Here is a 16915-nt window from a genome sequence, read left to right on the forward strand (position 1 = left end):
AAAATAGAGATACTCCTTGTGTTCTATCAGATCATAATGGAATGAAATTAGAAATCAATGACAAAATAAAACACAGAAATTACTCCAACACATGGAGACTAAATAATACGCTATTGAATGTAACATGGATAACAGAAAACATCAGGATGGGGAAAGAAATATGGAGGAATAGGTGGATAGAGTAACATCAAACTTTCTCCTGTGTTAGGCAAGTGACTCAAAGTACATGGCTTCAATGGGATGTGGTCACTATTGCCTCTGTGAGGTACATAATGTATGAAAAAATGAGCATATTAAATTTGCCAAAATACATATATAACTTAGTGAAATGCTTTCTTTTTAAAAATCAAATATCATTTCCTCCTCATCAAAGGTCCAACACACACTCTCAATGTATACAAGAAAATCAAATACCCTGTAGAGGTTTGCAGTTCACTAAGTTTTTTTATATGCTGAAATATCACACTGGACTCTCAGCAATACTGTGAAGATAACCCAGCACAAATATTATGAGCCTCATTTTACCAAATAGTAAATTAAGTAAGAGAAACATGAATTTGTTTAAGGTCAAGGAGGATAACTGAACTGGAACTACTTTTCTAATAAGTATGCTTTACTTTACATGGTGTTTATTTGCAAAAGTGGAATCTTACACTGCTTGACAGGATGTCTGAAAGAACACCCCAGATGAATAATTTGCAAGTAACAATGTGTTTAAAAGCCTACATTGAACATTAGAAAAGTGACATTTTAAACCAGAAATGAGGTTAATTATTTTTTAATTGGACTACAAGGCAAGCATATTTGCTATGTTAATTTAATATTCCTTTATTTCATTTATTTATTTTTATGTAGTGCTGAGGATTGACCCCAGTGCCTCACACATGCTAGGCGAGCACTCTACCGCTGAGCCACAATCCTAGCCCTAATAATTGAATATTCCTTTAAACCAGAAGTAGTACTGGAGAAGAAAAAAAGATAGTTTATTCTCATACATACCTGCAAAAGGTTCGTAAGTAATATGAGTGTCTGCTTTCGGATAAATGGATCTGAATCCTTCAGGCACATGGAGATATTAGGAATATACTTGTCTACCATGACAGTGTACCGGATACAAAGATCGCACATCACAATGATGACATTGTTGCGAACAGCCACGTCTTCGCACACCTCTAACTCTCGAACAAGGGCTGGGATACTCTTCTTTGCAAGGTCTTCATGCTGTAAACACAGCTTACCTGTCACAGAAGAAAGATGTCTTGACTATGTTCTATGGTTTTTTTTCTCCCCCAATACTAGGGAATGAACCCAGGGTCTGGCCTTATGCATGCTAGGCAAGTGTAAGTGGTAGTGTAGCTCTACCACTGAGCTTAATCCCCAGCCCTATTTTATAATTTTTATTTAATCAAAGTTAAAACATCATACTCACAATCACAAAATACAAAAGCAAGTGGCAGACAAATCCATCCCAAATATTACAAAGTACTTTAAGGAAAAATAAACTCCAGTGGGGGTTTCACGAGGTACATGCTATGGAAGGTTTATTTATATTAATAAAATGATCTTCCTTTTAACAAGTCAACATTTGAATTTTGTAGTTATCTGCTCACCTGGATAATGATGGGTAAAATATAACTGATGATTTATTTTACCTTTGATTATACATATACTCTAAATACCTTTTAATGGATTTGAAATGTGAGCTACGTAAGTAGGAAAAAATTTCACCTCATATTTCTTGTTCATAATTAGAGGAAGGTTGCTGAGTTTTATTTGTTTATGTTTGTTTTGTGGCCTGGGGAATGTTTTGCTCTTATTAACAATTCTTAAATTTTTAACAATAACCGATACTACAAAAAAAATTCATAACTCTTACCTACCATAAGATATACAATTACACTAAAGGAATAAAAATTCAAATCATAGCACAGAAGTGTTTTCAAGATGAACAACAATTGGAGATGATGGAAAAACATGCATATAGTTCATCTGCCAGATCTGGAAAATATTAAATAAACCATCTCCTTTTATAAACTGAACTTCAAATTACTCTTTCCATTCCCAGAACACAGTGTACTAGAATGCAGTTCTCTCTTTTTTTTTTTTTTTGCGGTGCTGGGGATCGATCCCAGGGCCTTATGCTTGAGAGGCAAGCACTCTACCAACTGAGCTATCTCCCCAGCCCTAGAATGCAGCTCTTAATAAATAGATTTTAGAGTGCTACTTTTTGAGTATAAAAAATTATAGGAAGTTATAATTGTAATAAATTAACATAATTCCAATGAAAAGCCTTAGTTCCCTAGAATGAATGTTCTGATATCAGTGTCTTGAGTAGTTACCAACCCAAGGGCTCTCTTATTGTGAGCACTTTGTTATACCTGCAGAGTTGTGTGCTCTCATCAGCGTATAACATATTATGATGGCTGGGCTTATTTAAGATAAAAGCTACACACAAAAGCAGATTACACAAGCTACGTTTCCCCACATGTTATTCTTACCTAAGGTGATGATAGCATGTGCTCTAATCACAGAAGGCATGGTAGAGCCTCTGACCTGAGATGGGGGCTGAATGGCTGGGGCATCACTGGTACCTTGAGATGACGGTACTACAGGAAAGTGAAAAGTGTTTATTGACAGTGCCTCAGCAGTTAACTCAGGCTTACGACAGCATGATACAGAGTATGATATCAGTGCCTTACAGTGATCCACGTCAGCAGAAGAAGCCAGAATGGACTGAATCAGAAGGAACACTCGTTTCTCCACTCTGGCCGGACATAGCTGGGCTATATCTCCCAAAGTAAAAATGTACTTCACCTACAAAGAGAATTGGTTTTGCAGTAAAAATAAGGTGAAAAGAAAATTTACTAGTTAGAGTAACAGCATGTCAGTAGAATTTTTGTTTGTTTCCCAAGTACAAAAACTTTACTATTTTTGTTTCAGAAAAACACATGACCATTGTAAAAATTCAGTCTCTACTTAATTAAACTAAAATTAGAATGATCATATAATTTTACCATGTAAATTCAGATACATTGTGAATAAACAGGGATGCTATTAATAATTATAGTGCAATAACAGGTGTAACACTCATCTACTTATAATCCCACTAAAGATTATCATTGTTTTTGTGTATTGCTTTCTTTTCAAAGTAAAATCATATGACTTTGTTTGCTTTTCTAATATACTTACCAATCATGCTACTTTGAAGTTTGTAATTATTACTCTGAATATTAGATATGCTTTAAAGTCAGTATATACAAAAATATGTTTAATGACTACACAAACAGGCCATTTAAAAATTATCATTATAATTTTTTCACTATTCCACAATTAGTAAACATTTATGTTATTTATAACCCTTTACTATTATTTACATGAGTTATAATGAATACCTTCTGTACTCTTGTATACTATTGTATTTCTTTAGGTGTGAAATCCGGGCTGAAAGAGTATATAACTCATTTTACATTTTAAAATATATTTCCAAATTGTCCTCCAGATGAGTTTACTGCTTAGACTCCTATCCAAAACACTGAAACCTGTTTCCTCAGCTCTTGCTACTCTTTGTTTACTAATGGCATTCAGCTTAGAGGTTAAATAACACTGATCTTTTTCTTTATCCCAAAGAAGGAAGAGTAACACTAAATAGTAAATGGCAAATAAAAGTAAAAGTTAATTCTAGGGGCTAGCTCAGTGATGAAGCACTTGCCTAGCCATGTATGAAGCGCTGGATTTAACCCCCAGCACTGAAAAAAGAAAAATAAACAAGATTATGTTAGAGATAAGAGTGATGGCACACACACCTACAGTTGCAGATACTTAGTAGGGTGAGATGAGAGGATCATTTGAGCCTAGGAGTTGAGACTGGTTTGGGCAACGTAGAACGATTCCATCTTAAAACAACAACAACAACAATAAAGAAGAACAAAGCAGAACAAAACAAAAAAGCCCTAAAAAGGTTATTCTAGGGTAGGAAAACCAAAAGTAAATGTAGTTGGTTTTAAAAAAATCTTGAATATAGTTATCTCTTGGTGGATCAAAAAATGTTTAAGCTCCATTTAAAGAAGTATAAATTAATATATACAGGGCAAAACTTCACTCTGTTTTGGCTTAAGGATAGATTTTAGGTATATTTAATAATTGAAAAAAAATCTTAGGAAATTAGCTCACTAACCATAAAAAGCTTTTTTTTTTTCTTCTTGTGTGCAGTGACTCTGCTCAATCAATCGAGAATATCTGAAACCCTAGGTCAAGCCTGAACTACGCATCATAGCTCTCATACCTAAGTGTCCAAACCCTGTAACGATATTGTTTACTAAAGAACATGCGCATACCAGTGCCTCAGGCACGATGGCCTTCTCTCTTACAGATCTAACCTTGGTCTATGATCATTAACAACTATAAGAGTGAAGGGAGCAAAGGAAAAACAGGACACAGAAAAGAGATATTCCTCTAATTTAAAAAGATGGGGAAAATGGTCAGTTTTAGTTAAAAATGATGGTTTGTTCCGTGCTCAAAACTCAGTTCATTATTTTCTTCACTGGGTAGTGTCAGATGCTGGAAATAGAATTCTAATGTAACATATTTTGTTAACAGTCTCACTGTGTTGACATGTCCTGACTCACAGGAATCTCTTCCATGGAAACAATTTCTAAAGTAGGGGTACCACAAAATACAACCTTGTTCCTCCAAGGTAATTTATATTCTAAATTGTCAAATCTCTCCTTATATTTTAGACATTGCAACGACTGAACCCTATTCCCTATTCCAGTTCTATACGCCAGTGTTCAAATAAGCTCCGAAGATATGTTATAATGTCCTTTAAGAAAAGCAAATAAACAAAAGACTAAAGAGCAATACTGTATTAATTTTCTTACCTTATTATTTCTAAGTTGAACTCTATCAAAATTATAACACACCAGTGTGTGAATTTTTTTTTTCCTATTAATAATCAGGTTGTCTCATAAACTCTTAAATGAATGAAGTGTTCCATCAAGTTTCCCCCCAAATATTAAGTATGTAGATAAAATAGATGGAGTATTCATAAAAGTTTTCTTCTTAAAAAAGACTCGAGCTCTAGGCTACAATAGCCCTTTCTTTTAACTGCATCTGAAGTACAACATTGCAAAATCATCCTTAAAAAAATCCTGCTGATAAAAAAAGAAGAGGAAAGAATGGTTAGGAAAAGCAGCTGCTTACCAACAGGTCTTCATCCATGTTCCCTGCCCCATTCTCCTTCAGAACAATGTTGGAGAGGTGGTACTCGCAGGTGGAGAGCACATTCCCACACACCTGCTTTAGTAGTTCCTGTGGCAAGTCATAGATCAGCTCTGAAGGATCCCACACATCTCCCAGACAACCCACCAACCCCAAGTTCTCAGAATAGCCTCTAGGATCTTCAAATGCATGAAAAACTCCAGCCATCATGCATGTGCAATTCTCCTCTTGCCCATACTTATCAAAAAAATACAATGACACACTTAAGCAATCTGGCCATAAGAACGGGCTAAGTGAAATTTTCAAAAAACATCTATATATCAACTTTCCTCTCTATATTGGCCCTTTAAGAGCAAAAGACAATAATTGGGAATATCTAGTACCCTAATTTATAGGATATCTTTAATAACAGGTGCAATTCTTCTAGCATATTCAGGTGGCAAATTACTGTTAAATGAACGCTTCTAAACTGAACACTTTTAAAGATATACACAAAAAAGACAGTTGCTACTCTTCTGAAATTTATTAATTAGGAACAAGTTTTCTGTTTATAACTTTCAGAGGTCACTACTAGTACATGCTCTGTGCCAAGAACATGATCCCAATTACATTCTAGAACTCTACGACTATATTTTCTCCAGGAGGCTGTTTCTAGAGAACAGCTAAGGCTGAACTAAGTGCCTCCGCTCCAGTACTTCATATTATTTGATGCATACTTTTATTGTGGAAGTAATGGTACCCCCACTGCACTATAGGTACCTTAGGGAAAAGACCATGTCTTAACCATCACTTAGTGCTTAGCAGTAACACTACATGGTACCCAATAATGTTTGCGAAATGTAGGAAAATCAGTGTTATGCACAAAATGCTTTTTAGTTTGACTTGGCTTCAAATGTTTCAAAACTATTATCTTTAAAAGAATTGCATTTTAAGCTTTTAATAAGATTGTACAACCTGGATCACAGTGTTGACCATGACAGCTTTATCTTGATGCAGAGAAAGAGTCCAAGACTTTTTATAACCCCCAATTCCCAATGTACAGATAATTCATTTTCCAGGAACACTGGGAAAGTATCAGAGACCTGAGTTACAGTCCTAGCTCTGCCATCAGTAAGTTGTGTGCCACCGAAAACTGCAGGATCACAGTTGTGTCTGCCATAATTTCCCTCCCACATCATTCTCTTATTTTTTCTAGACTCACCATAGTACCAACTACTTTCTTTTTTTAACACTATTTGAATATGTTCTTTCCAATGTTTCTTATTTAAAAGTTTTTCATACAATTTCTTTGGTCTTGAGATAATGGGTTAGAAAAATAATAATTAAAGTATCCCTTTTTAAAATATAACTGTTGAAAGTCAGACACCAGAAAAACACCAGATACCATTTACATAAGAAATAGCTCAAGCATTTTGTTTTTTTCTTTAGCTGAGTGCATTCCAACCTCTTTTAATGTCCCAAGCAAAAAATGATACAATACATTGTTGTATTAGATCTGTTACTATAAGTAGGAAATCTAATATTAATTATGGATTTTCTCATAGGAACTTACACAAGAAAAGAGCATAGGAAGGCAGCTCAGATGAAGAAAGCATTTTTCTGGAAAACTTAGATATATGTCAGAAATTATTTAAATTAACTTGTAACTTCTATAATCATGATTAATAGCCCTCATCCCTAAATGTTTTCATTATGAGTAGCACTGCCTAAGAGTATATCTCATGATAAAAGCAGAAGACACAGGAGGGCTAGGGATGTAGTTCAGTAGTAAGAGAAGTTGCCTAGCATACTGAAGGCCCTGGGTTCCAACCCCAGCACCACATAAAAAGAAAAAAGGCACAGTATTAAGATGATTTATTAAAGATATTAATATGGATGCTGTTAAGGGGGTCAGAGTAATTCTCTGCTTCACATAAATCATTGATTTGGATTTATGACTATGCAACATTAGGTATAGATGGTAGGCAACTTTGGGGACAAGATAAAGCAAAAGATATTTGAGTAATGTAACCCCATAGTAATAGGCCAGGGATCTTCCAGGATTATAACTTATCAAAAGATCAAAAACCTTTGGTCTGGAGGAAACTATCTGTTGAGGTAGAAAATTATAGATTAAATGTTCCTAAAATAAGAATCTATGCTATAACTTAGAAAAAGATAAATCTTGCAGAATTCTCATCAGGAAATAACTGTTAAGCAATAGGCATGCCTTACTAAAAGATACCTAGACCTGGAGACAAGGAGGGGACATTTAAGAGAATTATGCCTTCAGCAGTCTATCTTCTTGGGGAAAGTCGGCTGCTAATCACATAAGCACTATCTTGTACCAAAAGTGACTGGGGACCACACATCCTTATAAGTCCCATATTTATAGAGATACTCTTTGAACTTCAAAACAAAGAGTAACAGGTCCAAATACAAATAAGTTAAAAACATATCAGAGGAATGTGTAAGGTCATACCTGTTCCTCCACTGGTGTCTTTGCAGATGCTCTACAAAGTCTTTGCAAAGTGTCAACAGCTGAACTGATCAGCTCTAGAGACCACTGAAATCCATTCAGCTTACACTTGACAACATCTAAGAAGGAAGACCAAACCCTTCAAGTTAAAATGCTTAAAACAAACAAACAAAAAAAAAATACACACACACACACACACACACACACACACACACACATACATATATAAAATAAACTGAAGTCAACACCACCGACTTTTCAAGAACAATTCTCTAAGAGACACTCACCAATCACCTTGTCCCGGGTGCTCTTAGGAAGATGCTTTGCAATATGCCCAATGACGCACAGGATATGTCCTAAGGTATTTGAATTGGGATTTTGCTGACTAGAGGAAGGTGGGGAAAATACCAAGATAGAACTAAATTAACCATTGTGCTGTCAATGAAATATCTTTTCTTTTGTATCATTACTACTACAGGAAGTAAGGTAGATAGCATGGCTTAAGGATCAAGCTGTAGCAACATGTAGGCACTTACTGAACTTGAAGGAAAACTGCTTAAAAGTGAGTTTCATTTTGTTTTTTATTGCCAGGATTTAAGAAAATACTTCTATATTCAAAAAGCTATGAAAGAGCCCACTTTCTTAAGGCAGGAGTTTTGTAAGAACCTTTAGTTTACACCCCTGGCTACATTGTAAACATTCAAACCTGCTGATTTTCTCCCAGGACTGCATTATTTTGGTGTAGTCCAGCTTGGGTGATGAGCAAGCAATTTTGGAAAGCAGCATCCAGGCTGGTGCAGAATGTTCTGTGCCAGTGTGAGATATCATATTGTTTATAAAAGTGGATGAGAATTTATCTTTCTTGGACCAGATATGAAAAGCCTTATTTAGGTAGCGGCTGGAAAACAAAAACAAAAACAAACAGGAAAGCAGAATTGTAACTATAAATACACAAAACTGTTTATAGAGTCAGCCCCTCACTGAAAAGGGTATCCACTTCTGTTCTGGCATTCCACAGGCACATAAAACATCCATGCAGAGGGTCTAGCTACTAGCATATCTGATACCAAATTTTAAGTTTTTCTCATAGAATAAGTTGTATTTGCTTTTCCCCCCCCTCACAAAAGTTACTTTAAAATGAGTAAAATTTCATAACTGAGACCCTTCTTATTCTCATTCCATCCCAAATTCCTATATAAACCCATAGGTTAGGTTAACATAATGGACATATCAACAGTTTATAGGGTTATAGGGACAAAAAATAGAAACACTATCCCTTTTTTCACTGGAAGGATTGGAACAAAACCACATCCTACCATTTAAATATGATGATACTAAAGAAGTAAAATCTGCTGTAACCTATTAATACCACTCAGAAACAGATTTTGAACCTTTAAACATAAAATTAAAATGCTTCTGATGTATTAAACTATTCATTTTATAATCACTATTATTTTTAAACCACCTCTTATTTTTACTTCTTCCCATAGCACTAAATGAGATCCTGACTCACGAGAAGATGCCATGTAATATATTAAGCAAAGAGAAAAACATACTTCTTCTCCCAATTAATTTTTTTTAGACTGCTGGGACACACACATGAGATTAACTAGACTTCCTCATTAAATATTTTTAAAATTCTCAAAGCAAGCAAATCAAGATAGCTATAACAAATAAACACATCTATTATCACAGTAAGTATAGTATACCTGATTATTAATAAATTAGCTATTGGTTGAAAAAAAATCTTTCCACATGTCAAGAGTTTTACTTCCATTAGCTCACAAGATTTATGCCCCAACACCACATAATATATAGAATCAACAAATATTGTAGAATTTGTTTTAAAGGAATCATATGAAATATTAAGTGATGTTTACTATAAGGCAACAAAGAATGAGGAAAAATTCTCTAAACTTCTAGTTTTGAAGTCTCAAATCTGGCTTCTCTGACAACTCACTCCTCTATATATGAACTCAACGGTTCCCAAAGAGCCTCTCACCTCACACCTCAGTCAGACCCCCAGTCAATTATAGACAGTCTCCATCTAGGTAGAATGAGAATAAACAATGACAACAGAATGAGATTCAATAAATGCTATCCAAAAAGCACCAATGGCTCTATCCTAATATCAAAATCAATAGCCAGCAAACTTATTCCCCATTTTATTTGGTATCTTTTAGAGGTATGAATTCTAGTAGTCACCCTCAAGACTCTGTTGGATCACTTTTATTTCCCTTCTCTAATCTCTTTTATTCTAATCACTTGAATTGCTGATTTTGAAAAGATCTATTCCTAGTCCTTTTTCTCTTACCTACAAGCTTACTATGTGGATCTCAATGATTACCAAGAACGTTCCTCTCACAAACGACCAAGCATCCAAGACCACATTCATAATTGGACTCCCATCTCCAGCCTGCTCCCTGGTGCCCACCTGACCTTTGTTTCCACACCTCAAGTCAATGGCACCTGAAACAGTCATTAGCCTTAGACTTTGTGGAGGCTTCAGGCCTCGAGGACTTTGCATTGCTATTTCCTACCTGGAAACCCTCAGTATTATGGCTGCCTGGCTAATTCCTACATACTCCCCAATATTTCGCTCATGCTACCACTTCTCAGAAGCTATCTGCTATGATTTGCATATGGTTTGAGCGTGTTCCCCAAGATTCTTGGGAAGCTTATTTCCCATCATGGTAGTGTTGAAGGTGGTGCAACTTCTAGGAAATGGGGCCACAAAGTAAGGTAATTAGGTCATGGGGACACCACTCTCAGAAGGGATTAATACTGGTCTTTCAAAGTTAGTTCTCACCAGAGCAAGTGGTTATAAAAAGAGCAAGTCTGGCCCCTAAATCTCTCTGGCTTCCTGTCTCCCCATGTGATTTTCTATGGATGCTCCCACCTCTGTGATGTCACCCACCACAAGGTCCTCACCAGAGGCTAAAACTTGGGGCCACTTGATCTTGGACTTAGAGCTTCCGGAACTGTGAGCTCAATAAACCTCTCTTCTTTACAAAGTACTCAGCCTCATGTACTTCGTTAGAGCAACAGAAAATGGAATAAGACATCACCCTAAGCTTCAAAGGAAGAAGAGAAGGAGTAGAAAGAGGAAAAACGAGGGAGAAGGTAGAACAAAGAAGAGACAAAGGAGGAGTGAGAGCAGGAGGACAGGAAATAATAATCACCAAGATGCTACATGTTCTTCCTCTGTGCTTTTGTAACTTACTTTCTACTACAATCATGATTTTACTTTGTTTTGGACTTTCCACTAGATTAAGAGCAACCTGAGTGGAGCAAATAAGCTGAATTCTTCTCCAGCATTTAAAGTGGGGTCTGGAAAATAAGATCCTCAAAATGTGTTTTCAACTGAATAAATTAAGAATGTCCTCTTCTGCTTCTTTCTACTCTTAAGCCTAATCTTTACCAACTCTATCCCTTCTGCTTATAAAACAGATCTGAAGATGTCTTCTTTCATTTCTACAGCCTTCACCTTAAAGCCGAGGCCCTCATTGGCTTTGACTTCAATCACTTCAACACTGGCCTGTGTTCTTAGACTCCACTTTTGTCCTCCTGATCACCTAGCACAAGGCCATTTTCTATTCTTCCTAAAATATAAAATCCAGTATTTCTCCTCCACTTTTAAGTTCAATGGCAGCCTCCCTGCTGCCACCTTGCTTTCAATATAAAATCAAACTTCTCCATGTGCTATATTACAAGGCTTCAATTTCAACTGGAGTCTAACTCCACACTCAGGGTCCTACCAGCCTACTAACACCCTGTGGTGCTGGTACAGTGTATACAAGCACACTACCTTATGCATCCAGGGCCGTCCTTTTGCTCCTGAGTAGCTTTCAAAATTCAACTCAAAGATTACCTTTCCTGTAAAGCTCTCTCTCCATGACCATTTCTTGATATTCTAGCAATACTTTATTCAGGAGATTAACATAACATTCTGTCTATAAATGTTTATAAAACTCTTTATTCCACCAACCTTACTGTTCTTATTAGTGCTTCTGCTTTTAAAAACAGATTCCTGAGCTCAGTGGCTCTTATGCCTTTTCATCTAAGGACCCTTTAAATTCTTTTTGCTTTTTTCTCCTCTTTTTTTGTTTTTTGGGTCCTCAAGCATGCTAGGCAAGTGCCCTACCACTGAGCTACACCCCTAGCCCAGAATCTCTAAATTCTCCAAAATTACTGACCATACCAAAGAATTTCTGTTTATGAGGATTACTGTTATTATTATTTGTGAGGATTATCACTGTCATGTTAGAAATTGAAACCTAGAAATTTAAAAATTTGATTTATTTAAAAATGACAATAAACCCATTATATTAATATATGTAATAGTATTTTACAAAAATAATTCTTTTCCCAAACCAAATAAGCTTAGTGAGATCAGTGTCAATGTTATAGACTTATAAACCTCTAATATTTGGCTGAAACAAGAAAGGGAATTCTCATATATGCTTCCCTCACTATGTTTCAATATTATTGTATGGCTTCAGGAAAATTCCACTATTCTACCATGAAAAAATGAGTGAAAACTGGCAAGTAACATTTTAACATTAAGATTAAAGTCAGATTTCACAAACCCATTACACCAGAACTACTGGTATAGCAGATATTGAACTAGCCTATGTCCTGCAATGGTTATCCCAAATATTTACATTTAGGGGCCCCACTCTACCTTCTCCTTTCTGACTGTAGGCAAATGATTCTTACGACTGCTTTATAGAGAAAAGAAATGCTAGCAGGCTCTAGTGTTCATGTCTTTTGTACTTCTCGTTCCATATTCCCTTTTGATCACATTTGTCTTTGAACTTCCCTCCTCCTACTTCTATTTGTTTGTTTGTTTATTTAGTGATGCTGGGAATCAAACCAAGGGCATTCAGCAGAATAGGCAATAACTGTACCACTGAGTTATGAAGTAGGTCCTCCTCCTACTTCATAAAGTATATTCAGATACTATTCTTTTCTAGAAGCTTTCTTCATTACATAGCCCCCATCTTTCATGCATCCTCAATAGTTTCTCTGCCTTTCTTCTGTGATCTCAAGTATCCACAGGCTGTTTCCCATATCTGAAAATGAAAACAAAGCTCATGGAGGATGTTGTAATGCTCTCAAATTGTAAAGTACACCTCAATTGCACATGTTAAAGTGTGTTACAGAATTGACGAAATATAAGTAATTCAGATCAGGGAGTCAGGCAAGACTGCCAGAGGGAAGTAAAGAAAATCTTGAAGAATAAGAGCGAGCAAATAAAGGAGGGAAGGCCCAACAGACCTTTCAGGGACAAAGAACACCATATTGAAAGGCACGGGTGTGTAAGAAGGCATGAGGGTATGGGGAATAGGCTGGGGTTGTTAGGATACAGAACTCATTGAAAAAGATGAAAGATACAAGAAGTGCTATGATTAAGGACAACTTATGAAGCTCTCTGAAGAAATTATGCATGCAGAAAGGTCACTCTGGGTACAGTGCAAGATGGACTGGATCAAGGACAGCCTGGTTAGGAGGGTTGGAGCATTCAGGGGAGGATGGAACACATTCCTAGGATGGTAAATGTTGCATCTTGTTTTTTCTTGAGATGCATTGCTAGATCCTTCTTTAAACAGGTCCAGATAATTTGTACTCTAATTAAGGATATGAAAATGTCCATTTTCTCAAATTCTCATTGGTTAGAGAATTTTGAGGAAACAAAATTTATTGTTGTAATTTTAACTCCTTTGAGTATTAAAAAGTTCAATATCAGATTCCTCTCTGTTTCAACTTTGGCAAACTGCATTTTCAGATAATGTATCCAATTTCTTTATTAAGGAGATCATCCTCACTGATTTATAAGTGTTATTAATAGATAAAAGACATCATCCTTTATCAAATCTGTCCTTTGTGTTTTAATTTCATTTATGGTGTCATCTTTGTTTTTTATTTTACTGTAACACAATACCTGAGACTGAGTATAAAGAACAAGAATATATAGTTCTAGAGGCGGGGGAATCTGGGATAAAGCAGCAGCAGTTTCAACATCCACTTAGGTCATTCTCTGCTGCCAGGCAGTGCCTTGCAATGATTGTTCTCCCAAAAGGGAGGTCTGAATACTTGTATAGGTAAAGGGGCAAGAAAGAAAGTCTACTCCTGAAAGCCCTTTTGATAATCTCTTAAAGGCCCTAAAACTGAACATTGTTACATTGTCTATTAAATTTCAACATGAGCTGTGGAGGGGCCATTCAAGCATAGCAGGTATTGACAATAATTATTCAAACAGGTATTCACTGAGGCACTATAATGTGCCAGGTAATGTGTTGCTTGGGCTTAGTGCTGAGAAGATTTAACCTGCTCCCTTTAGAACTAGGTACAGAATTGTGTTCCTCTGAAATTTTTATGTTAAAACCCTAATCCCTATAACCTCAAAATGTGACTGTATTTGGATATAGGACTTATAAAGAAGTGATGAAGTTAAAATGAGGCCATTAGGGTAGGCTGTGATCCAATCTAACAGTTGTCCACAAAGATACCAGGGGTGTACATGTACAGAGGAAAGACAGATAGCAAAATTATGGCTATCTGTAGGCCAAGGTGAGGTCTCAAGAGAAACCAAAGCTGCCAGCACTTTCACCTTGGACTTGTAGCCTCCAGAACTTGAGAGAACATATTTCTGTATGCTAAGAAATATATTCTGTGGCATTCTGTATGGCAGCCCTAGCAAAGTTACATTTAAAACTTTAAATAAATCACAACTATGAAGAACTGTGCTTTTTTATAAAAATATTAATATATTCTTAACATTTTAGAAATTTATATGATTGTAATGGAACCACCCATTTCACTGATAATATTGTTTATCTGTGTCTTCTCTTTCCTCTTAGCAAATCTCAGTAGAAGTTTGTCTTTTTCATTAAACTTCATGAAATATTTGCTCTTACTTTCAGTATTTTTCAAGTTTACTCAGTTACTTTTTCCTAACTTCTTAAACTAAACAAGTAGGTGGCTAATTTTTAGTCTGTTACCTTCATCACTAGCCCATTTTAGTTTTTAACTTTGAGACAGATTCTTACTAAGTTGCTGAAATTGGCCTCAAACTTGCAATTCCTGCAGCATCCCATGGTGTACCACCACACCAAACCAGTCTGTTACCTTTTCTAAATATTTAACATTATGCATTTCTTTCTAGGTACCACATTACTTGATTTTTCAATGTTTTCTATATATACAGTTCCAAAAATTTTCTAATTCACTGGTCACTGACCTTGGAGTTGTTTAAATGTTCTGTTTTGGGCTTTTTAACCCCTACTACTATGCCCAGAAAATATTATCTGATTCTTATGAATTGGTTGATATTTTTTGATATTGGCCTTAGGAAGTAGTATGTGATCATTTTTTGTAATTTTTCTGGCATGCAACAGTATATGAGAAGACAATACCAAAAATACAGAGAATCAGATCCCCTGTGGACCAGTGAAGTTATCAGGATGCATAAATTTAAATTAATTATGCCTAATATAGTCACGAAAGCCAAAACCAAGATTGACAGTTTCAGCAGAGAACTGACAACTGTAACAAAGAAAATAAAAACTCTAGAAGTGAAAAATGCAATGATAATTCAGTAAATAGTGGATCACATAAAAATAAGGCCTGGAATAAACAAATAATACTAAAGAGCTGTATAGGGGCAAGGGAAGAATAATACAAGACTTACTCTACTAAAGAGAACCTACAGAGCCACAATAATTATATCTGTGATACTGTTCAAAAGGGAAACAGATACACAAAAAGGAATAAAGCAGAACTAGAATTATGAACAACTTATTTGTCACAAAGATAGCACTGCAAAGCAGAGAATAAAGATGGTCTTTTCAATTCATATTTCTAAACTAACGGGGTTTTTATTTAGAAAGACATGAAATTTGATCCTTAATTAATATGGTATACAAAATTCAAAAGCAGATAAATTTTTAAAAGGAAAAGAAAAATATATCAGACTTCTAGAAGATTATATAAGAGAGTATCTATACAACTCTATGGTAGAAAAAGACTTCACAACCACTATGAAAAACATTATGGAAGTTTCTCAAAAACCTAAACATAGAACTACCATGTGATCCAACTATCTCACTCCTGGGTATACACCAAAAGGAAATGAAGTCAGCAAACAAAACTGAGATACCTGCATGCCCATGTTCATTGAGGTACTATTTACAATTGCTAAGATATGAAATAAGCCACACACAGAAAGACAAATACTACATTTTTTTCTGATATGTGGAAACAAAGCAAAACAAACAAAAATAAATAAACAAAAAGGAGGAAGAATGAAAAAGACAAAGAAACCTGAAAGTAGAAGAGGAATTATTAGGAACTGAGTGAGGTACGAGGACTGGGGAGGAGAAAGGAAGGGAAAGGGTAGAAGAAATGATCACTGGGACTTGATCAACGTACAATGTATGCATGTATAGAAATATCACTGTGAATTCCACTAATCTGTACACATGTGTTAATAATTAGAATTACATATAAAAACTGATAAAATTATAATATGCTAATCATAAAGAAAACCAATCACAAAACTAAACTCAATCAAAAATCACCATTATGGGATACGGGTGTGGGTTCAATCTCCAGCACCAAAAAAGAAAAAAGAAAAATTGAGAATGAAAAGGTAAGCTGCAGAGTGAGAGAAAATATCTGCAATATTTAAGTCTGCACACAGAAAATGTAATGAACACTTTCAGATGAATCAGCAAAAGAGTAAGAGTTCAATAAAAACAAAGGCAAGAGACTTTAACAGGTAATTCACAAATATGAATCTCTTAACTTACATGAAAAAGGGCTCAACCTCAATAATCAAACATGGAGTAAAAACTGAAGACAATGAAATACCACTCACTCACCAAAATGGTTAAAAAAATAAAGAATGATAATTCAAAGATATAGCCAAGCTATGGAACAACTAGAACTTTCATATACTAATGGTAAAAATGTAAATTTCAATGACCACTCTGGAAAATTCTAGCAGTACCTATTTAAGGTGAATAAAAACATATTTAACAATACTTTTCCTAGGTATATACCCAATAAATGTGTATACATAAAGATATGTACATGAATATTCACAACCTGGACAGATTGTTTCAGTCATAAATTCAGTGTGCTTGTGTGTGTCCAGTAATGAAGATGAATGATCTATAGCTATACACATAAAAATCTGAATGCCTCTTACATCATGTTGAATGAAAGGAACTAGAC

At 35.4% G+C, this 16915-nt stretch overlaps 1 protein-coding gene across 1 annotated transcript in view; it reads right to left on the bottom strand.

Moving 5' to 3' along the window:
• NCAPD3 (non-SMC condensin II complex subunit D3) overlaps nt 1–16915 on the bottom strand; it is a 57775-nt gene that overhangs the window by 21644 nt on the left and 19216 nt on the right. Inside the window, 7 exon segments of the mRNA XM_079102108.1 lie at nt 1000–1238; nt 2499–2606; nt 2700–2814; nt 5200–5307; nt 7679–7794; nt 7963–8060; nt 8382–8573. Of these exon segments, the coding sequence (XP_078958234.1) occupies nt 1000–1238; nt 2499–2606; nt 2700–2814; nt 5200–5307; nt 7679–7794; nt 7963–8060; nt 8382–8573 (976 nt within the window).

Source organism: Sciurus vulgaris (genome assembly GCF_902686455.1).
Source record: "Sciurus vulgaris genome assembly, chromosome: 11".
NCBI classification, from domain to species: domain Eukaryota; kingdom Metazoa; phylum Chordata; class Mammalia; order Rodentia; family Sciuridae; genus Sciurus; species Sciurus vulgaris.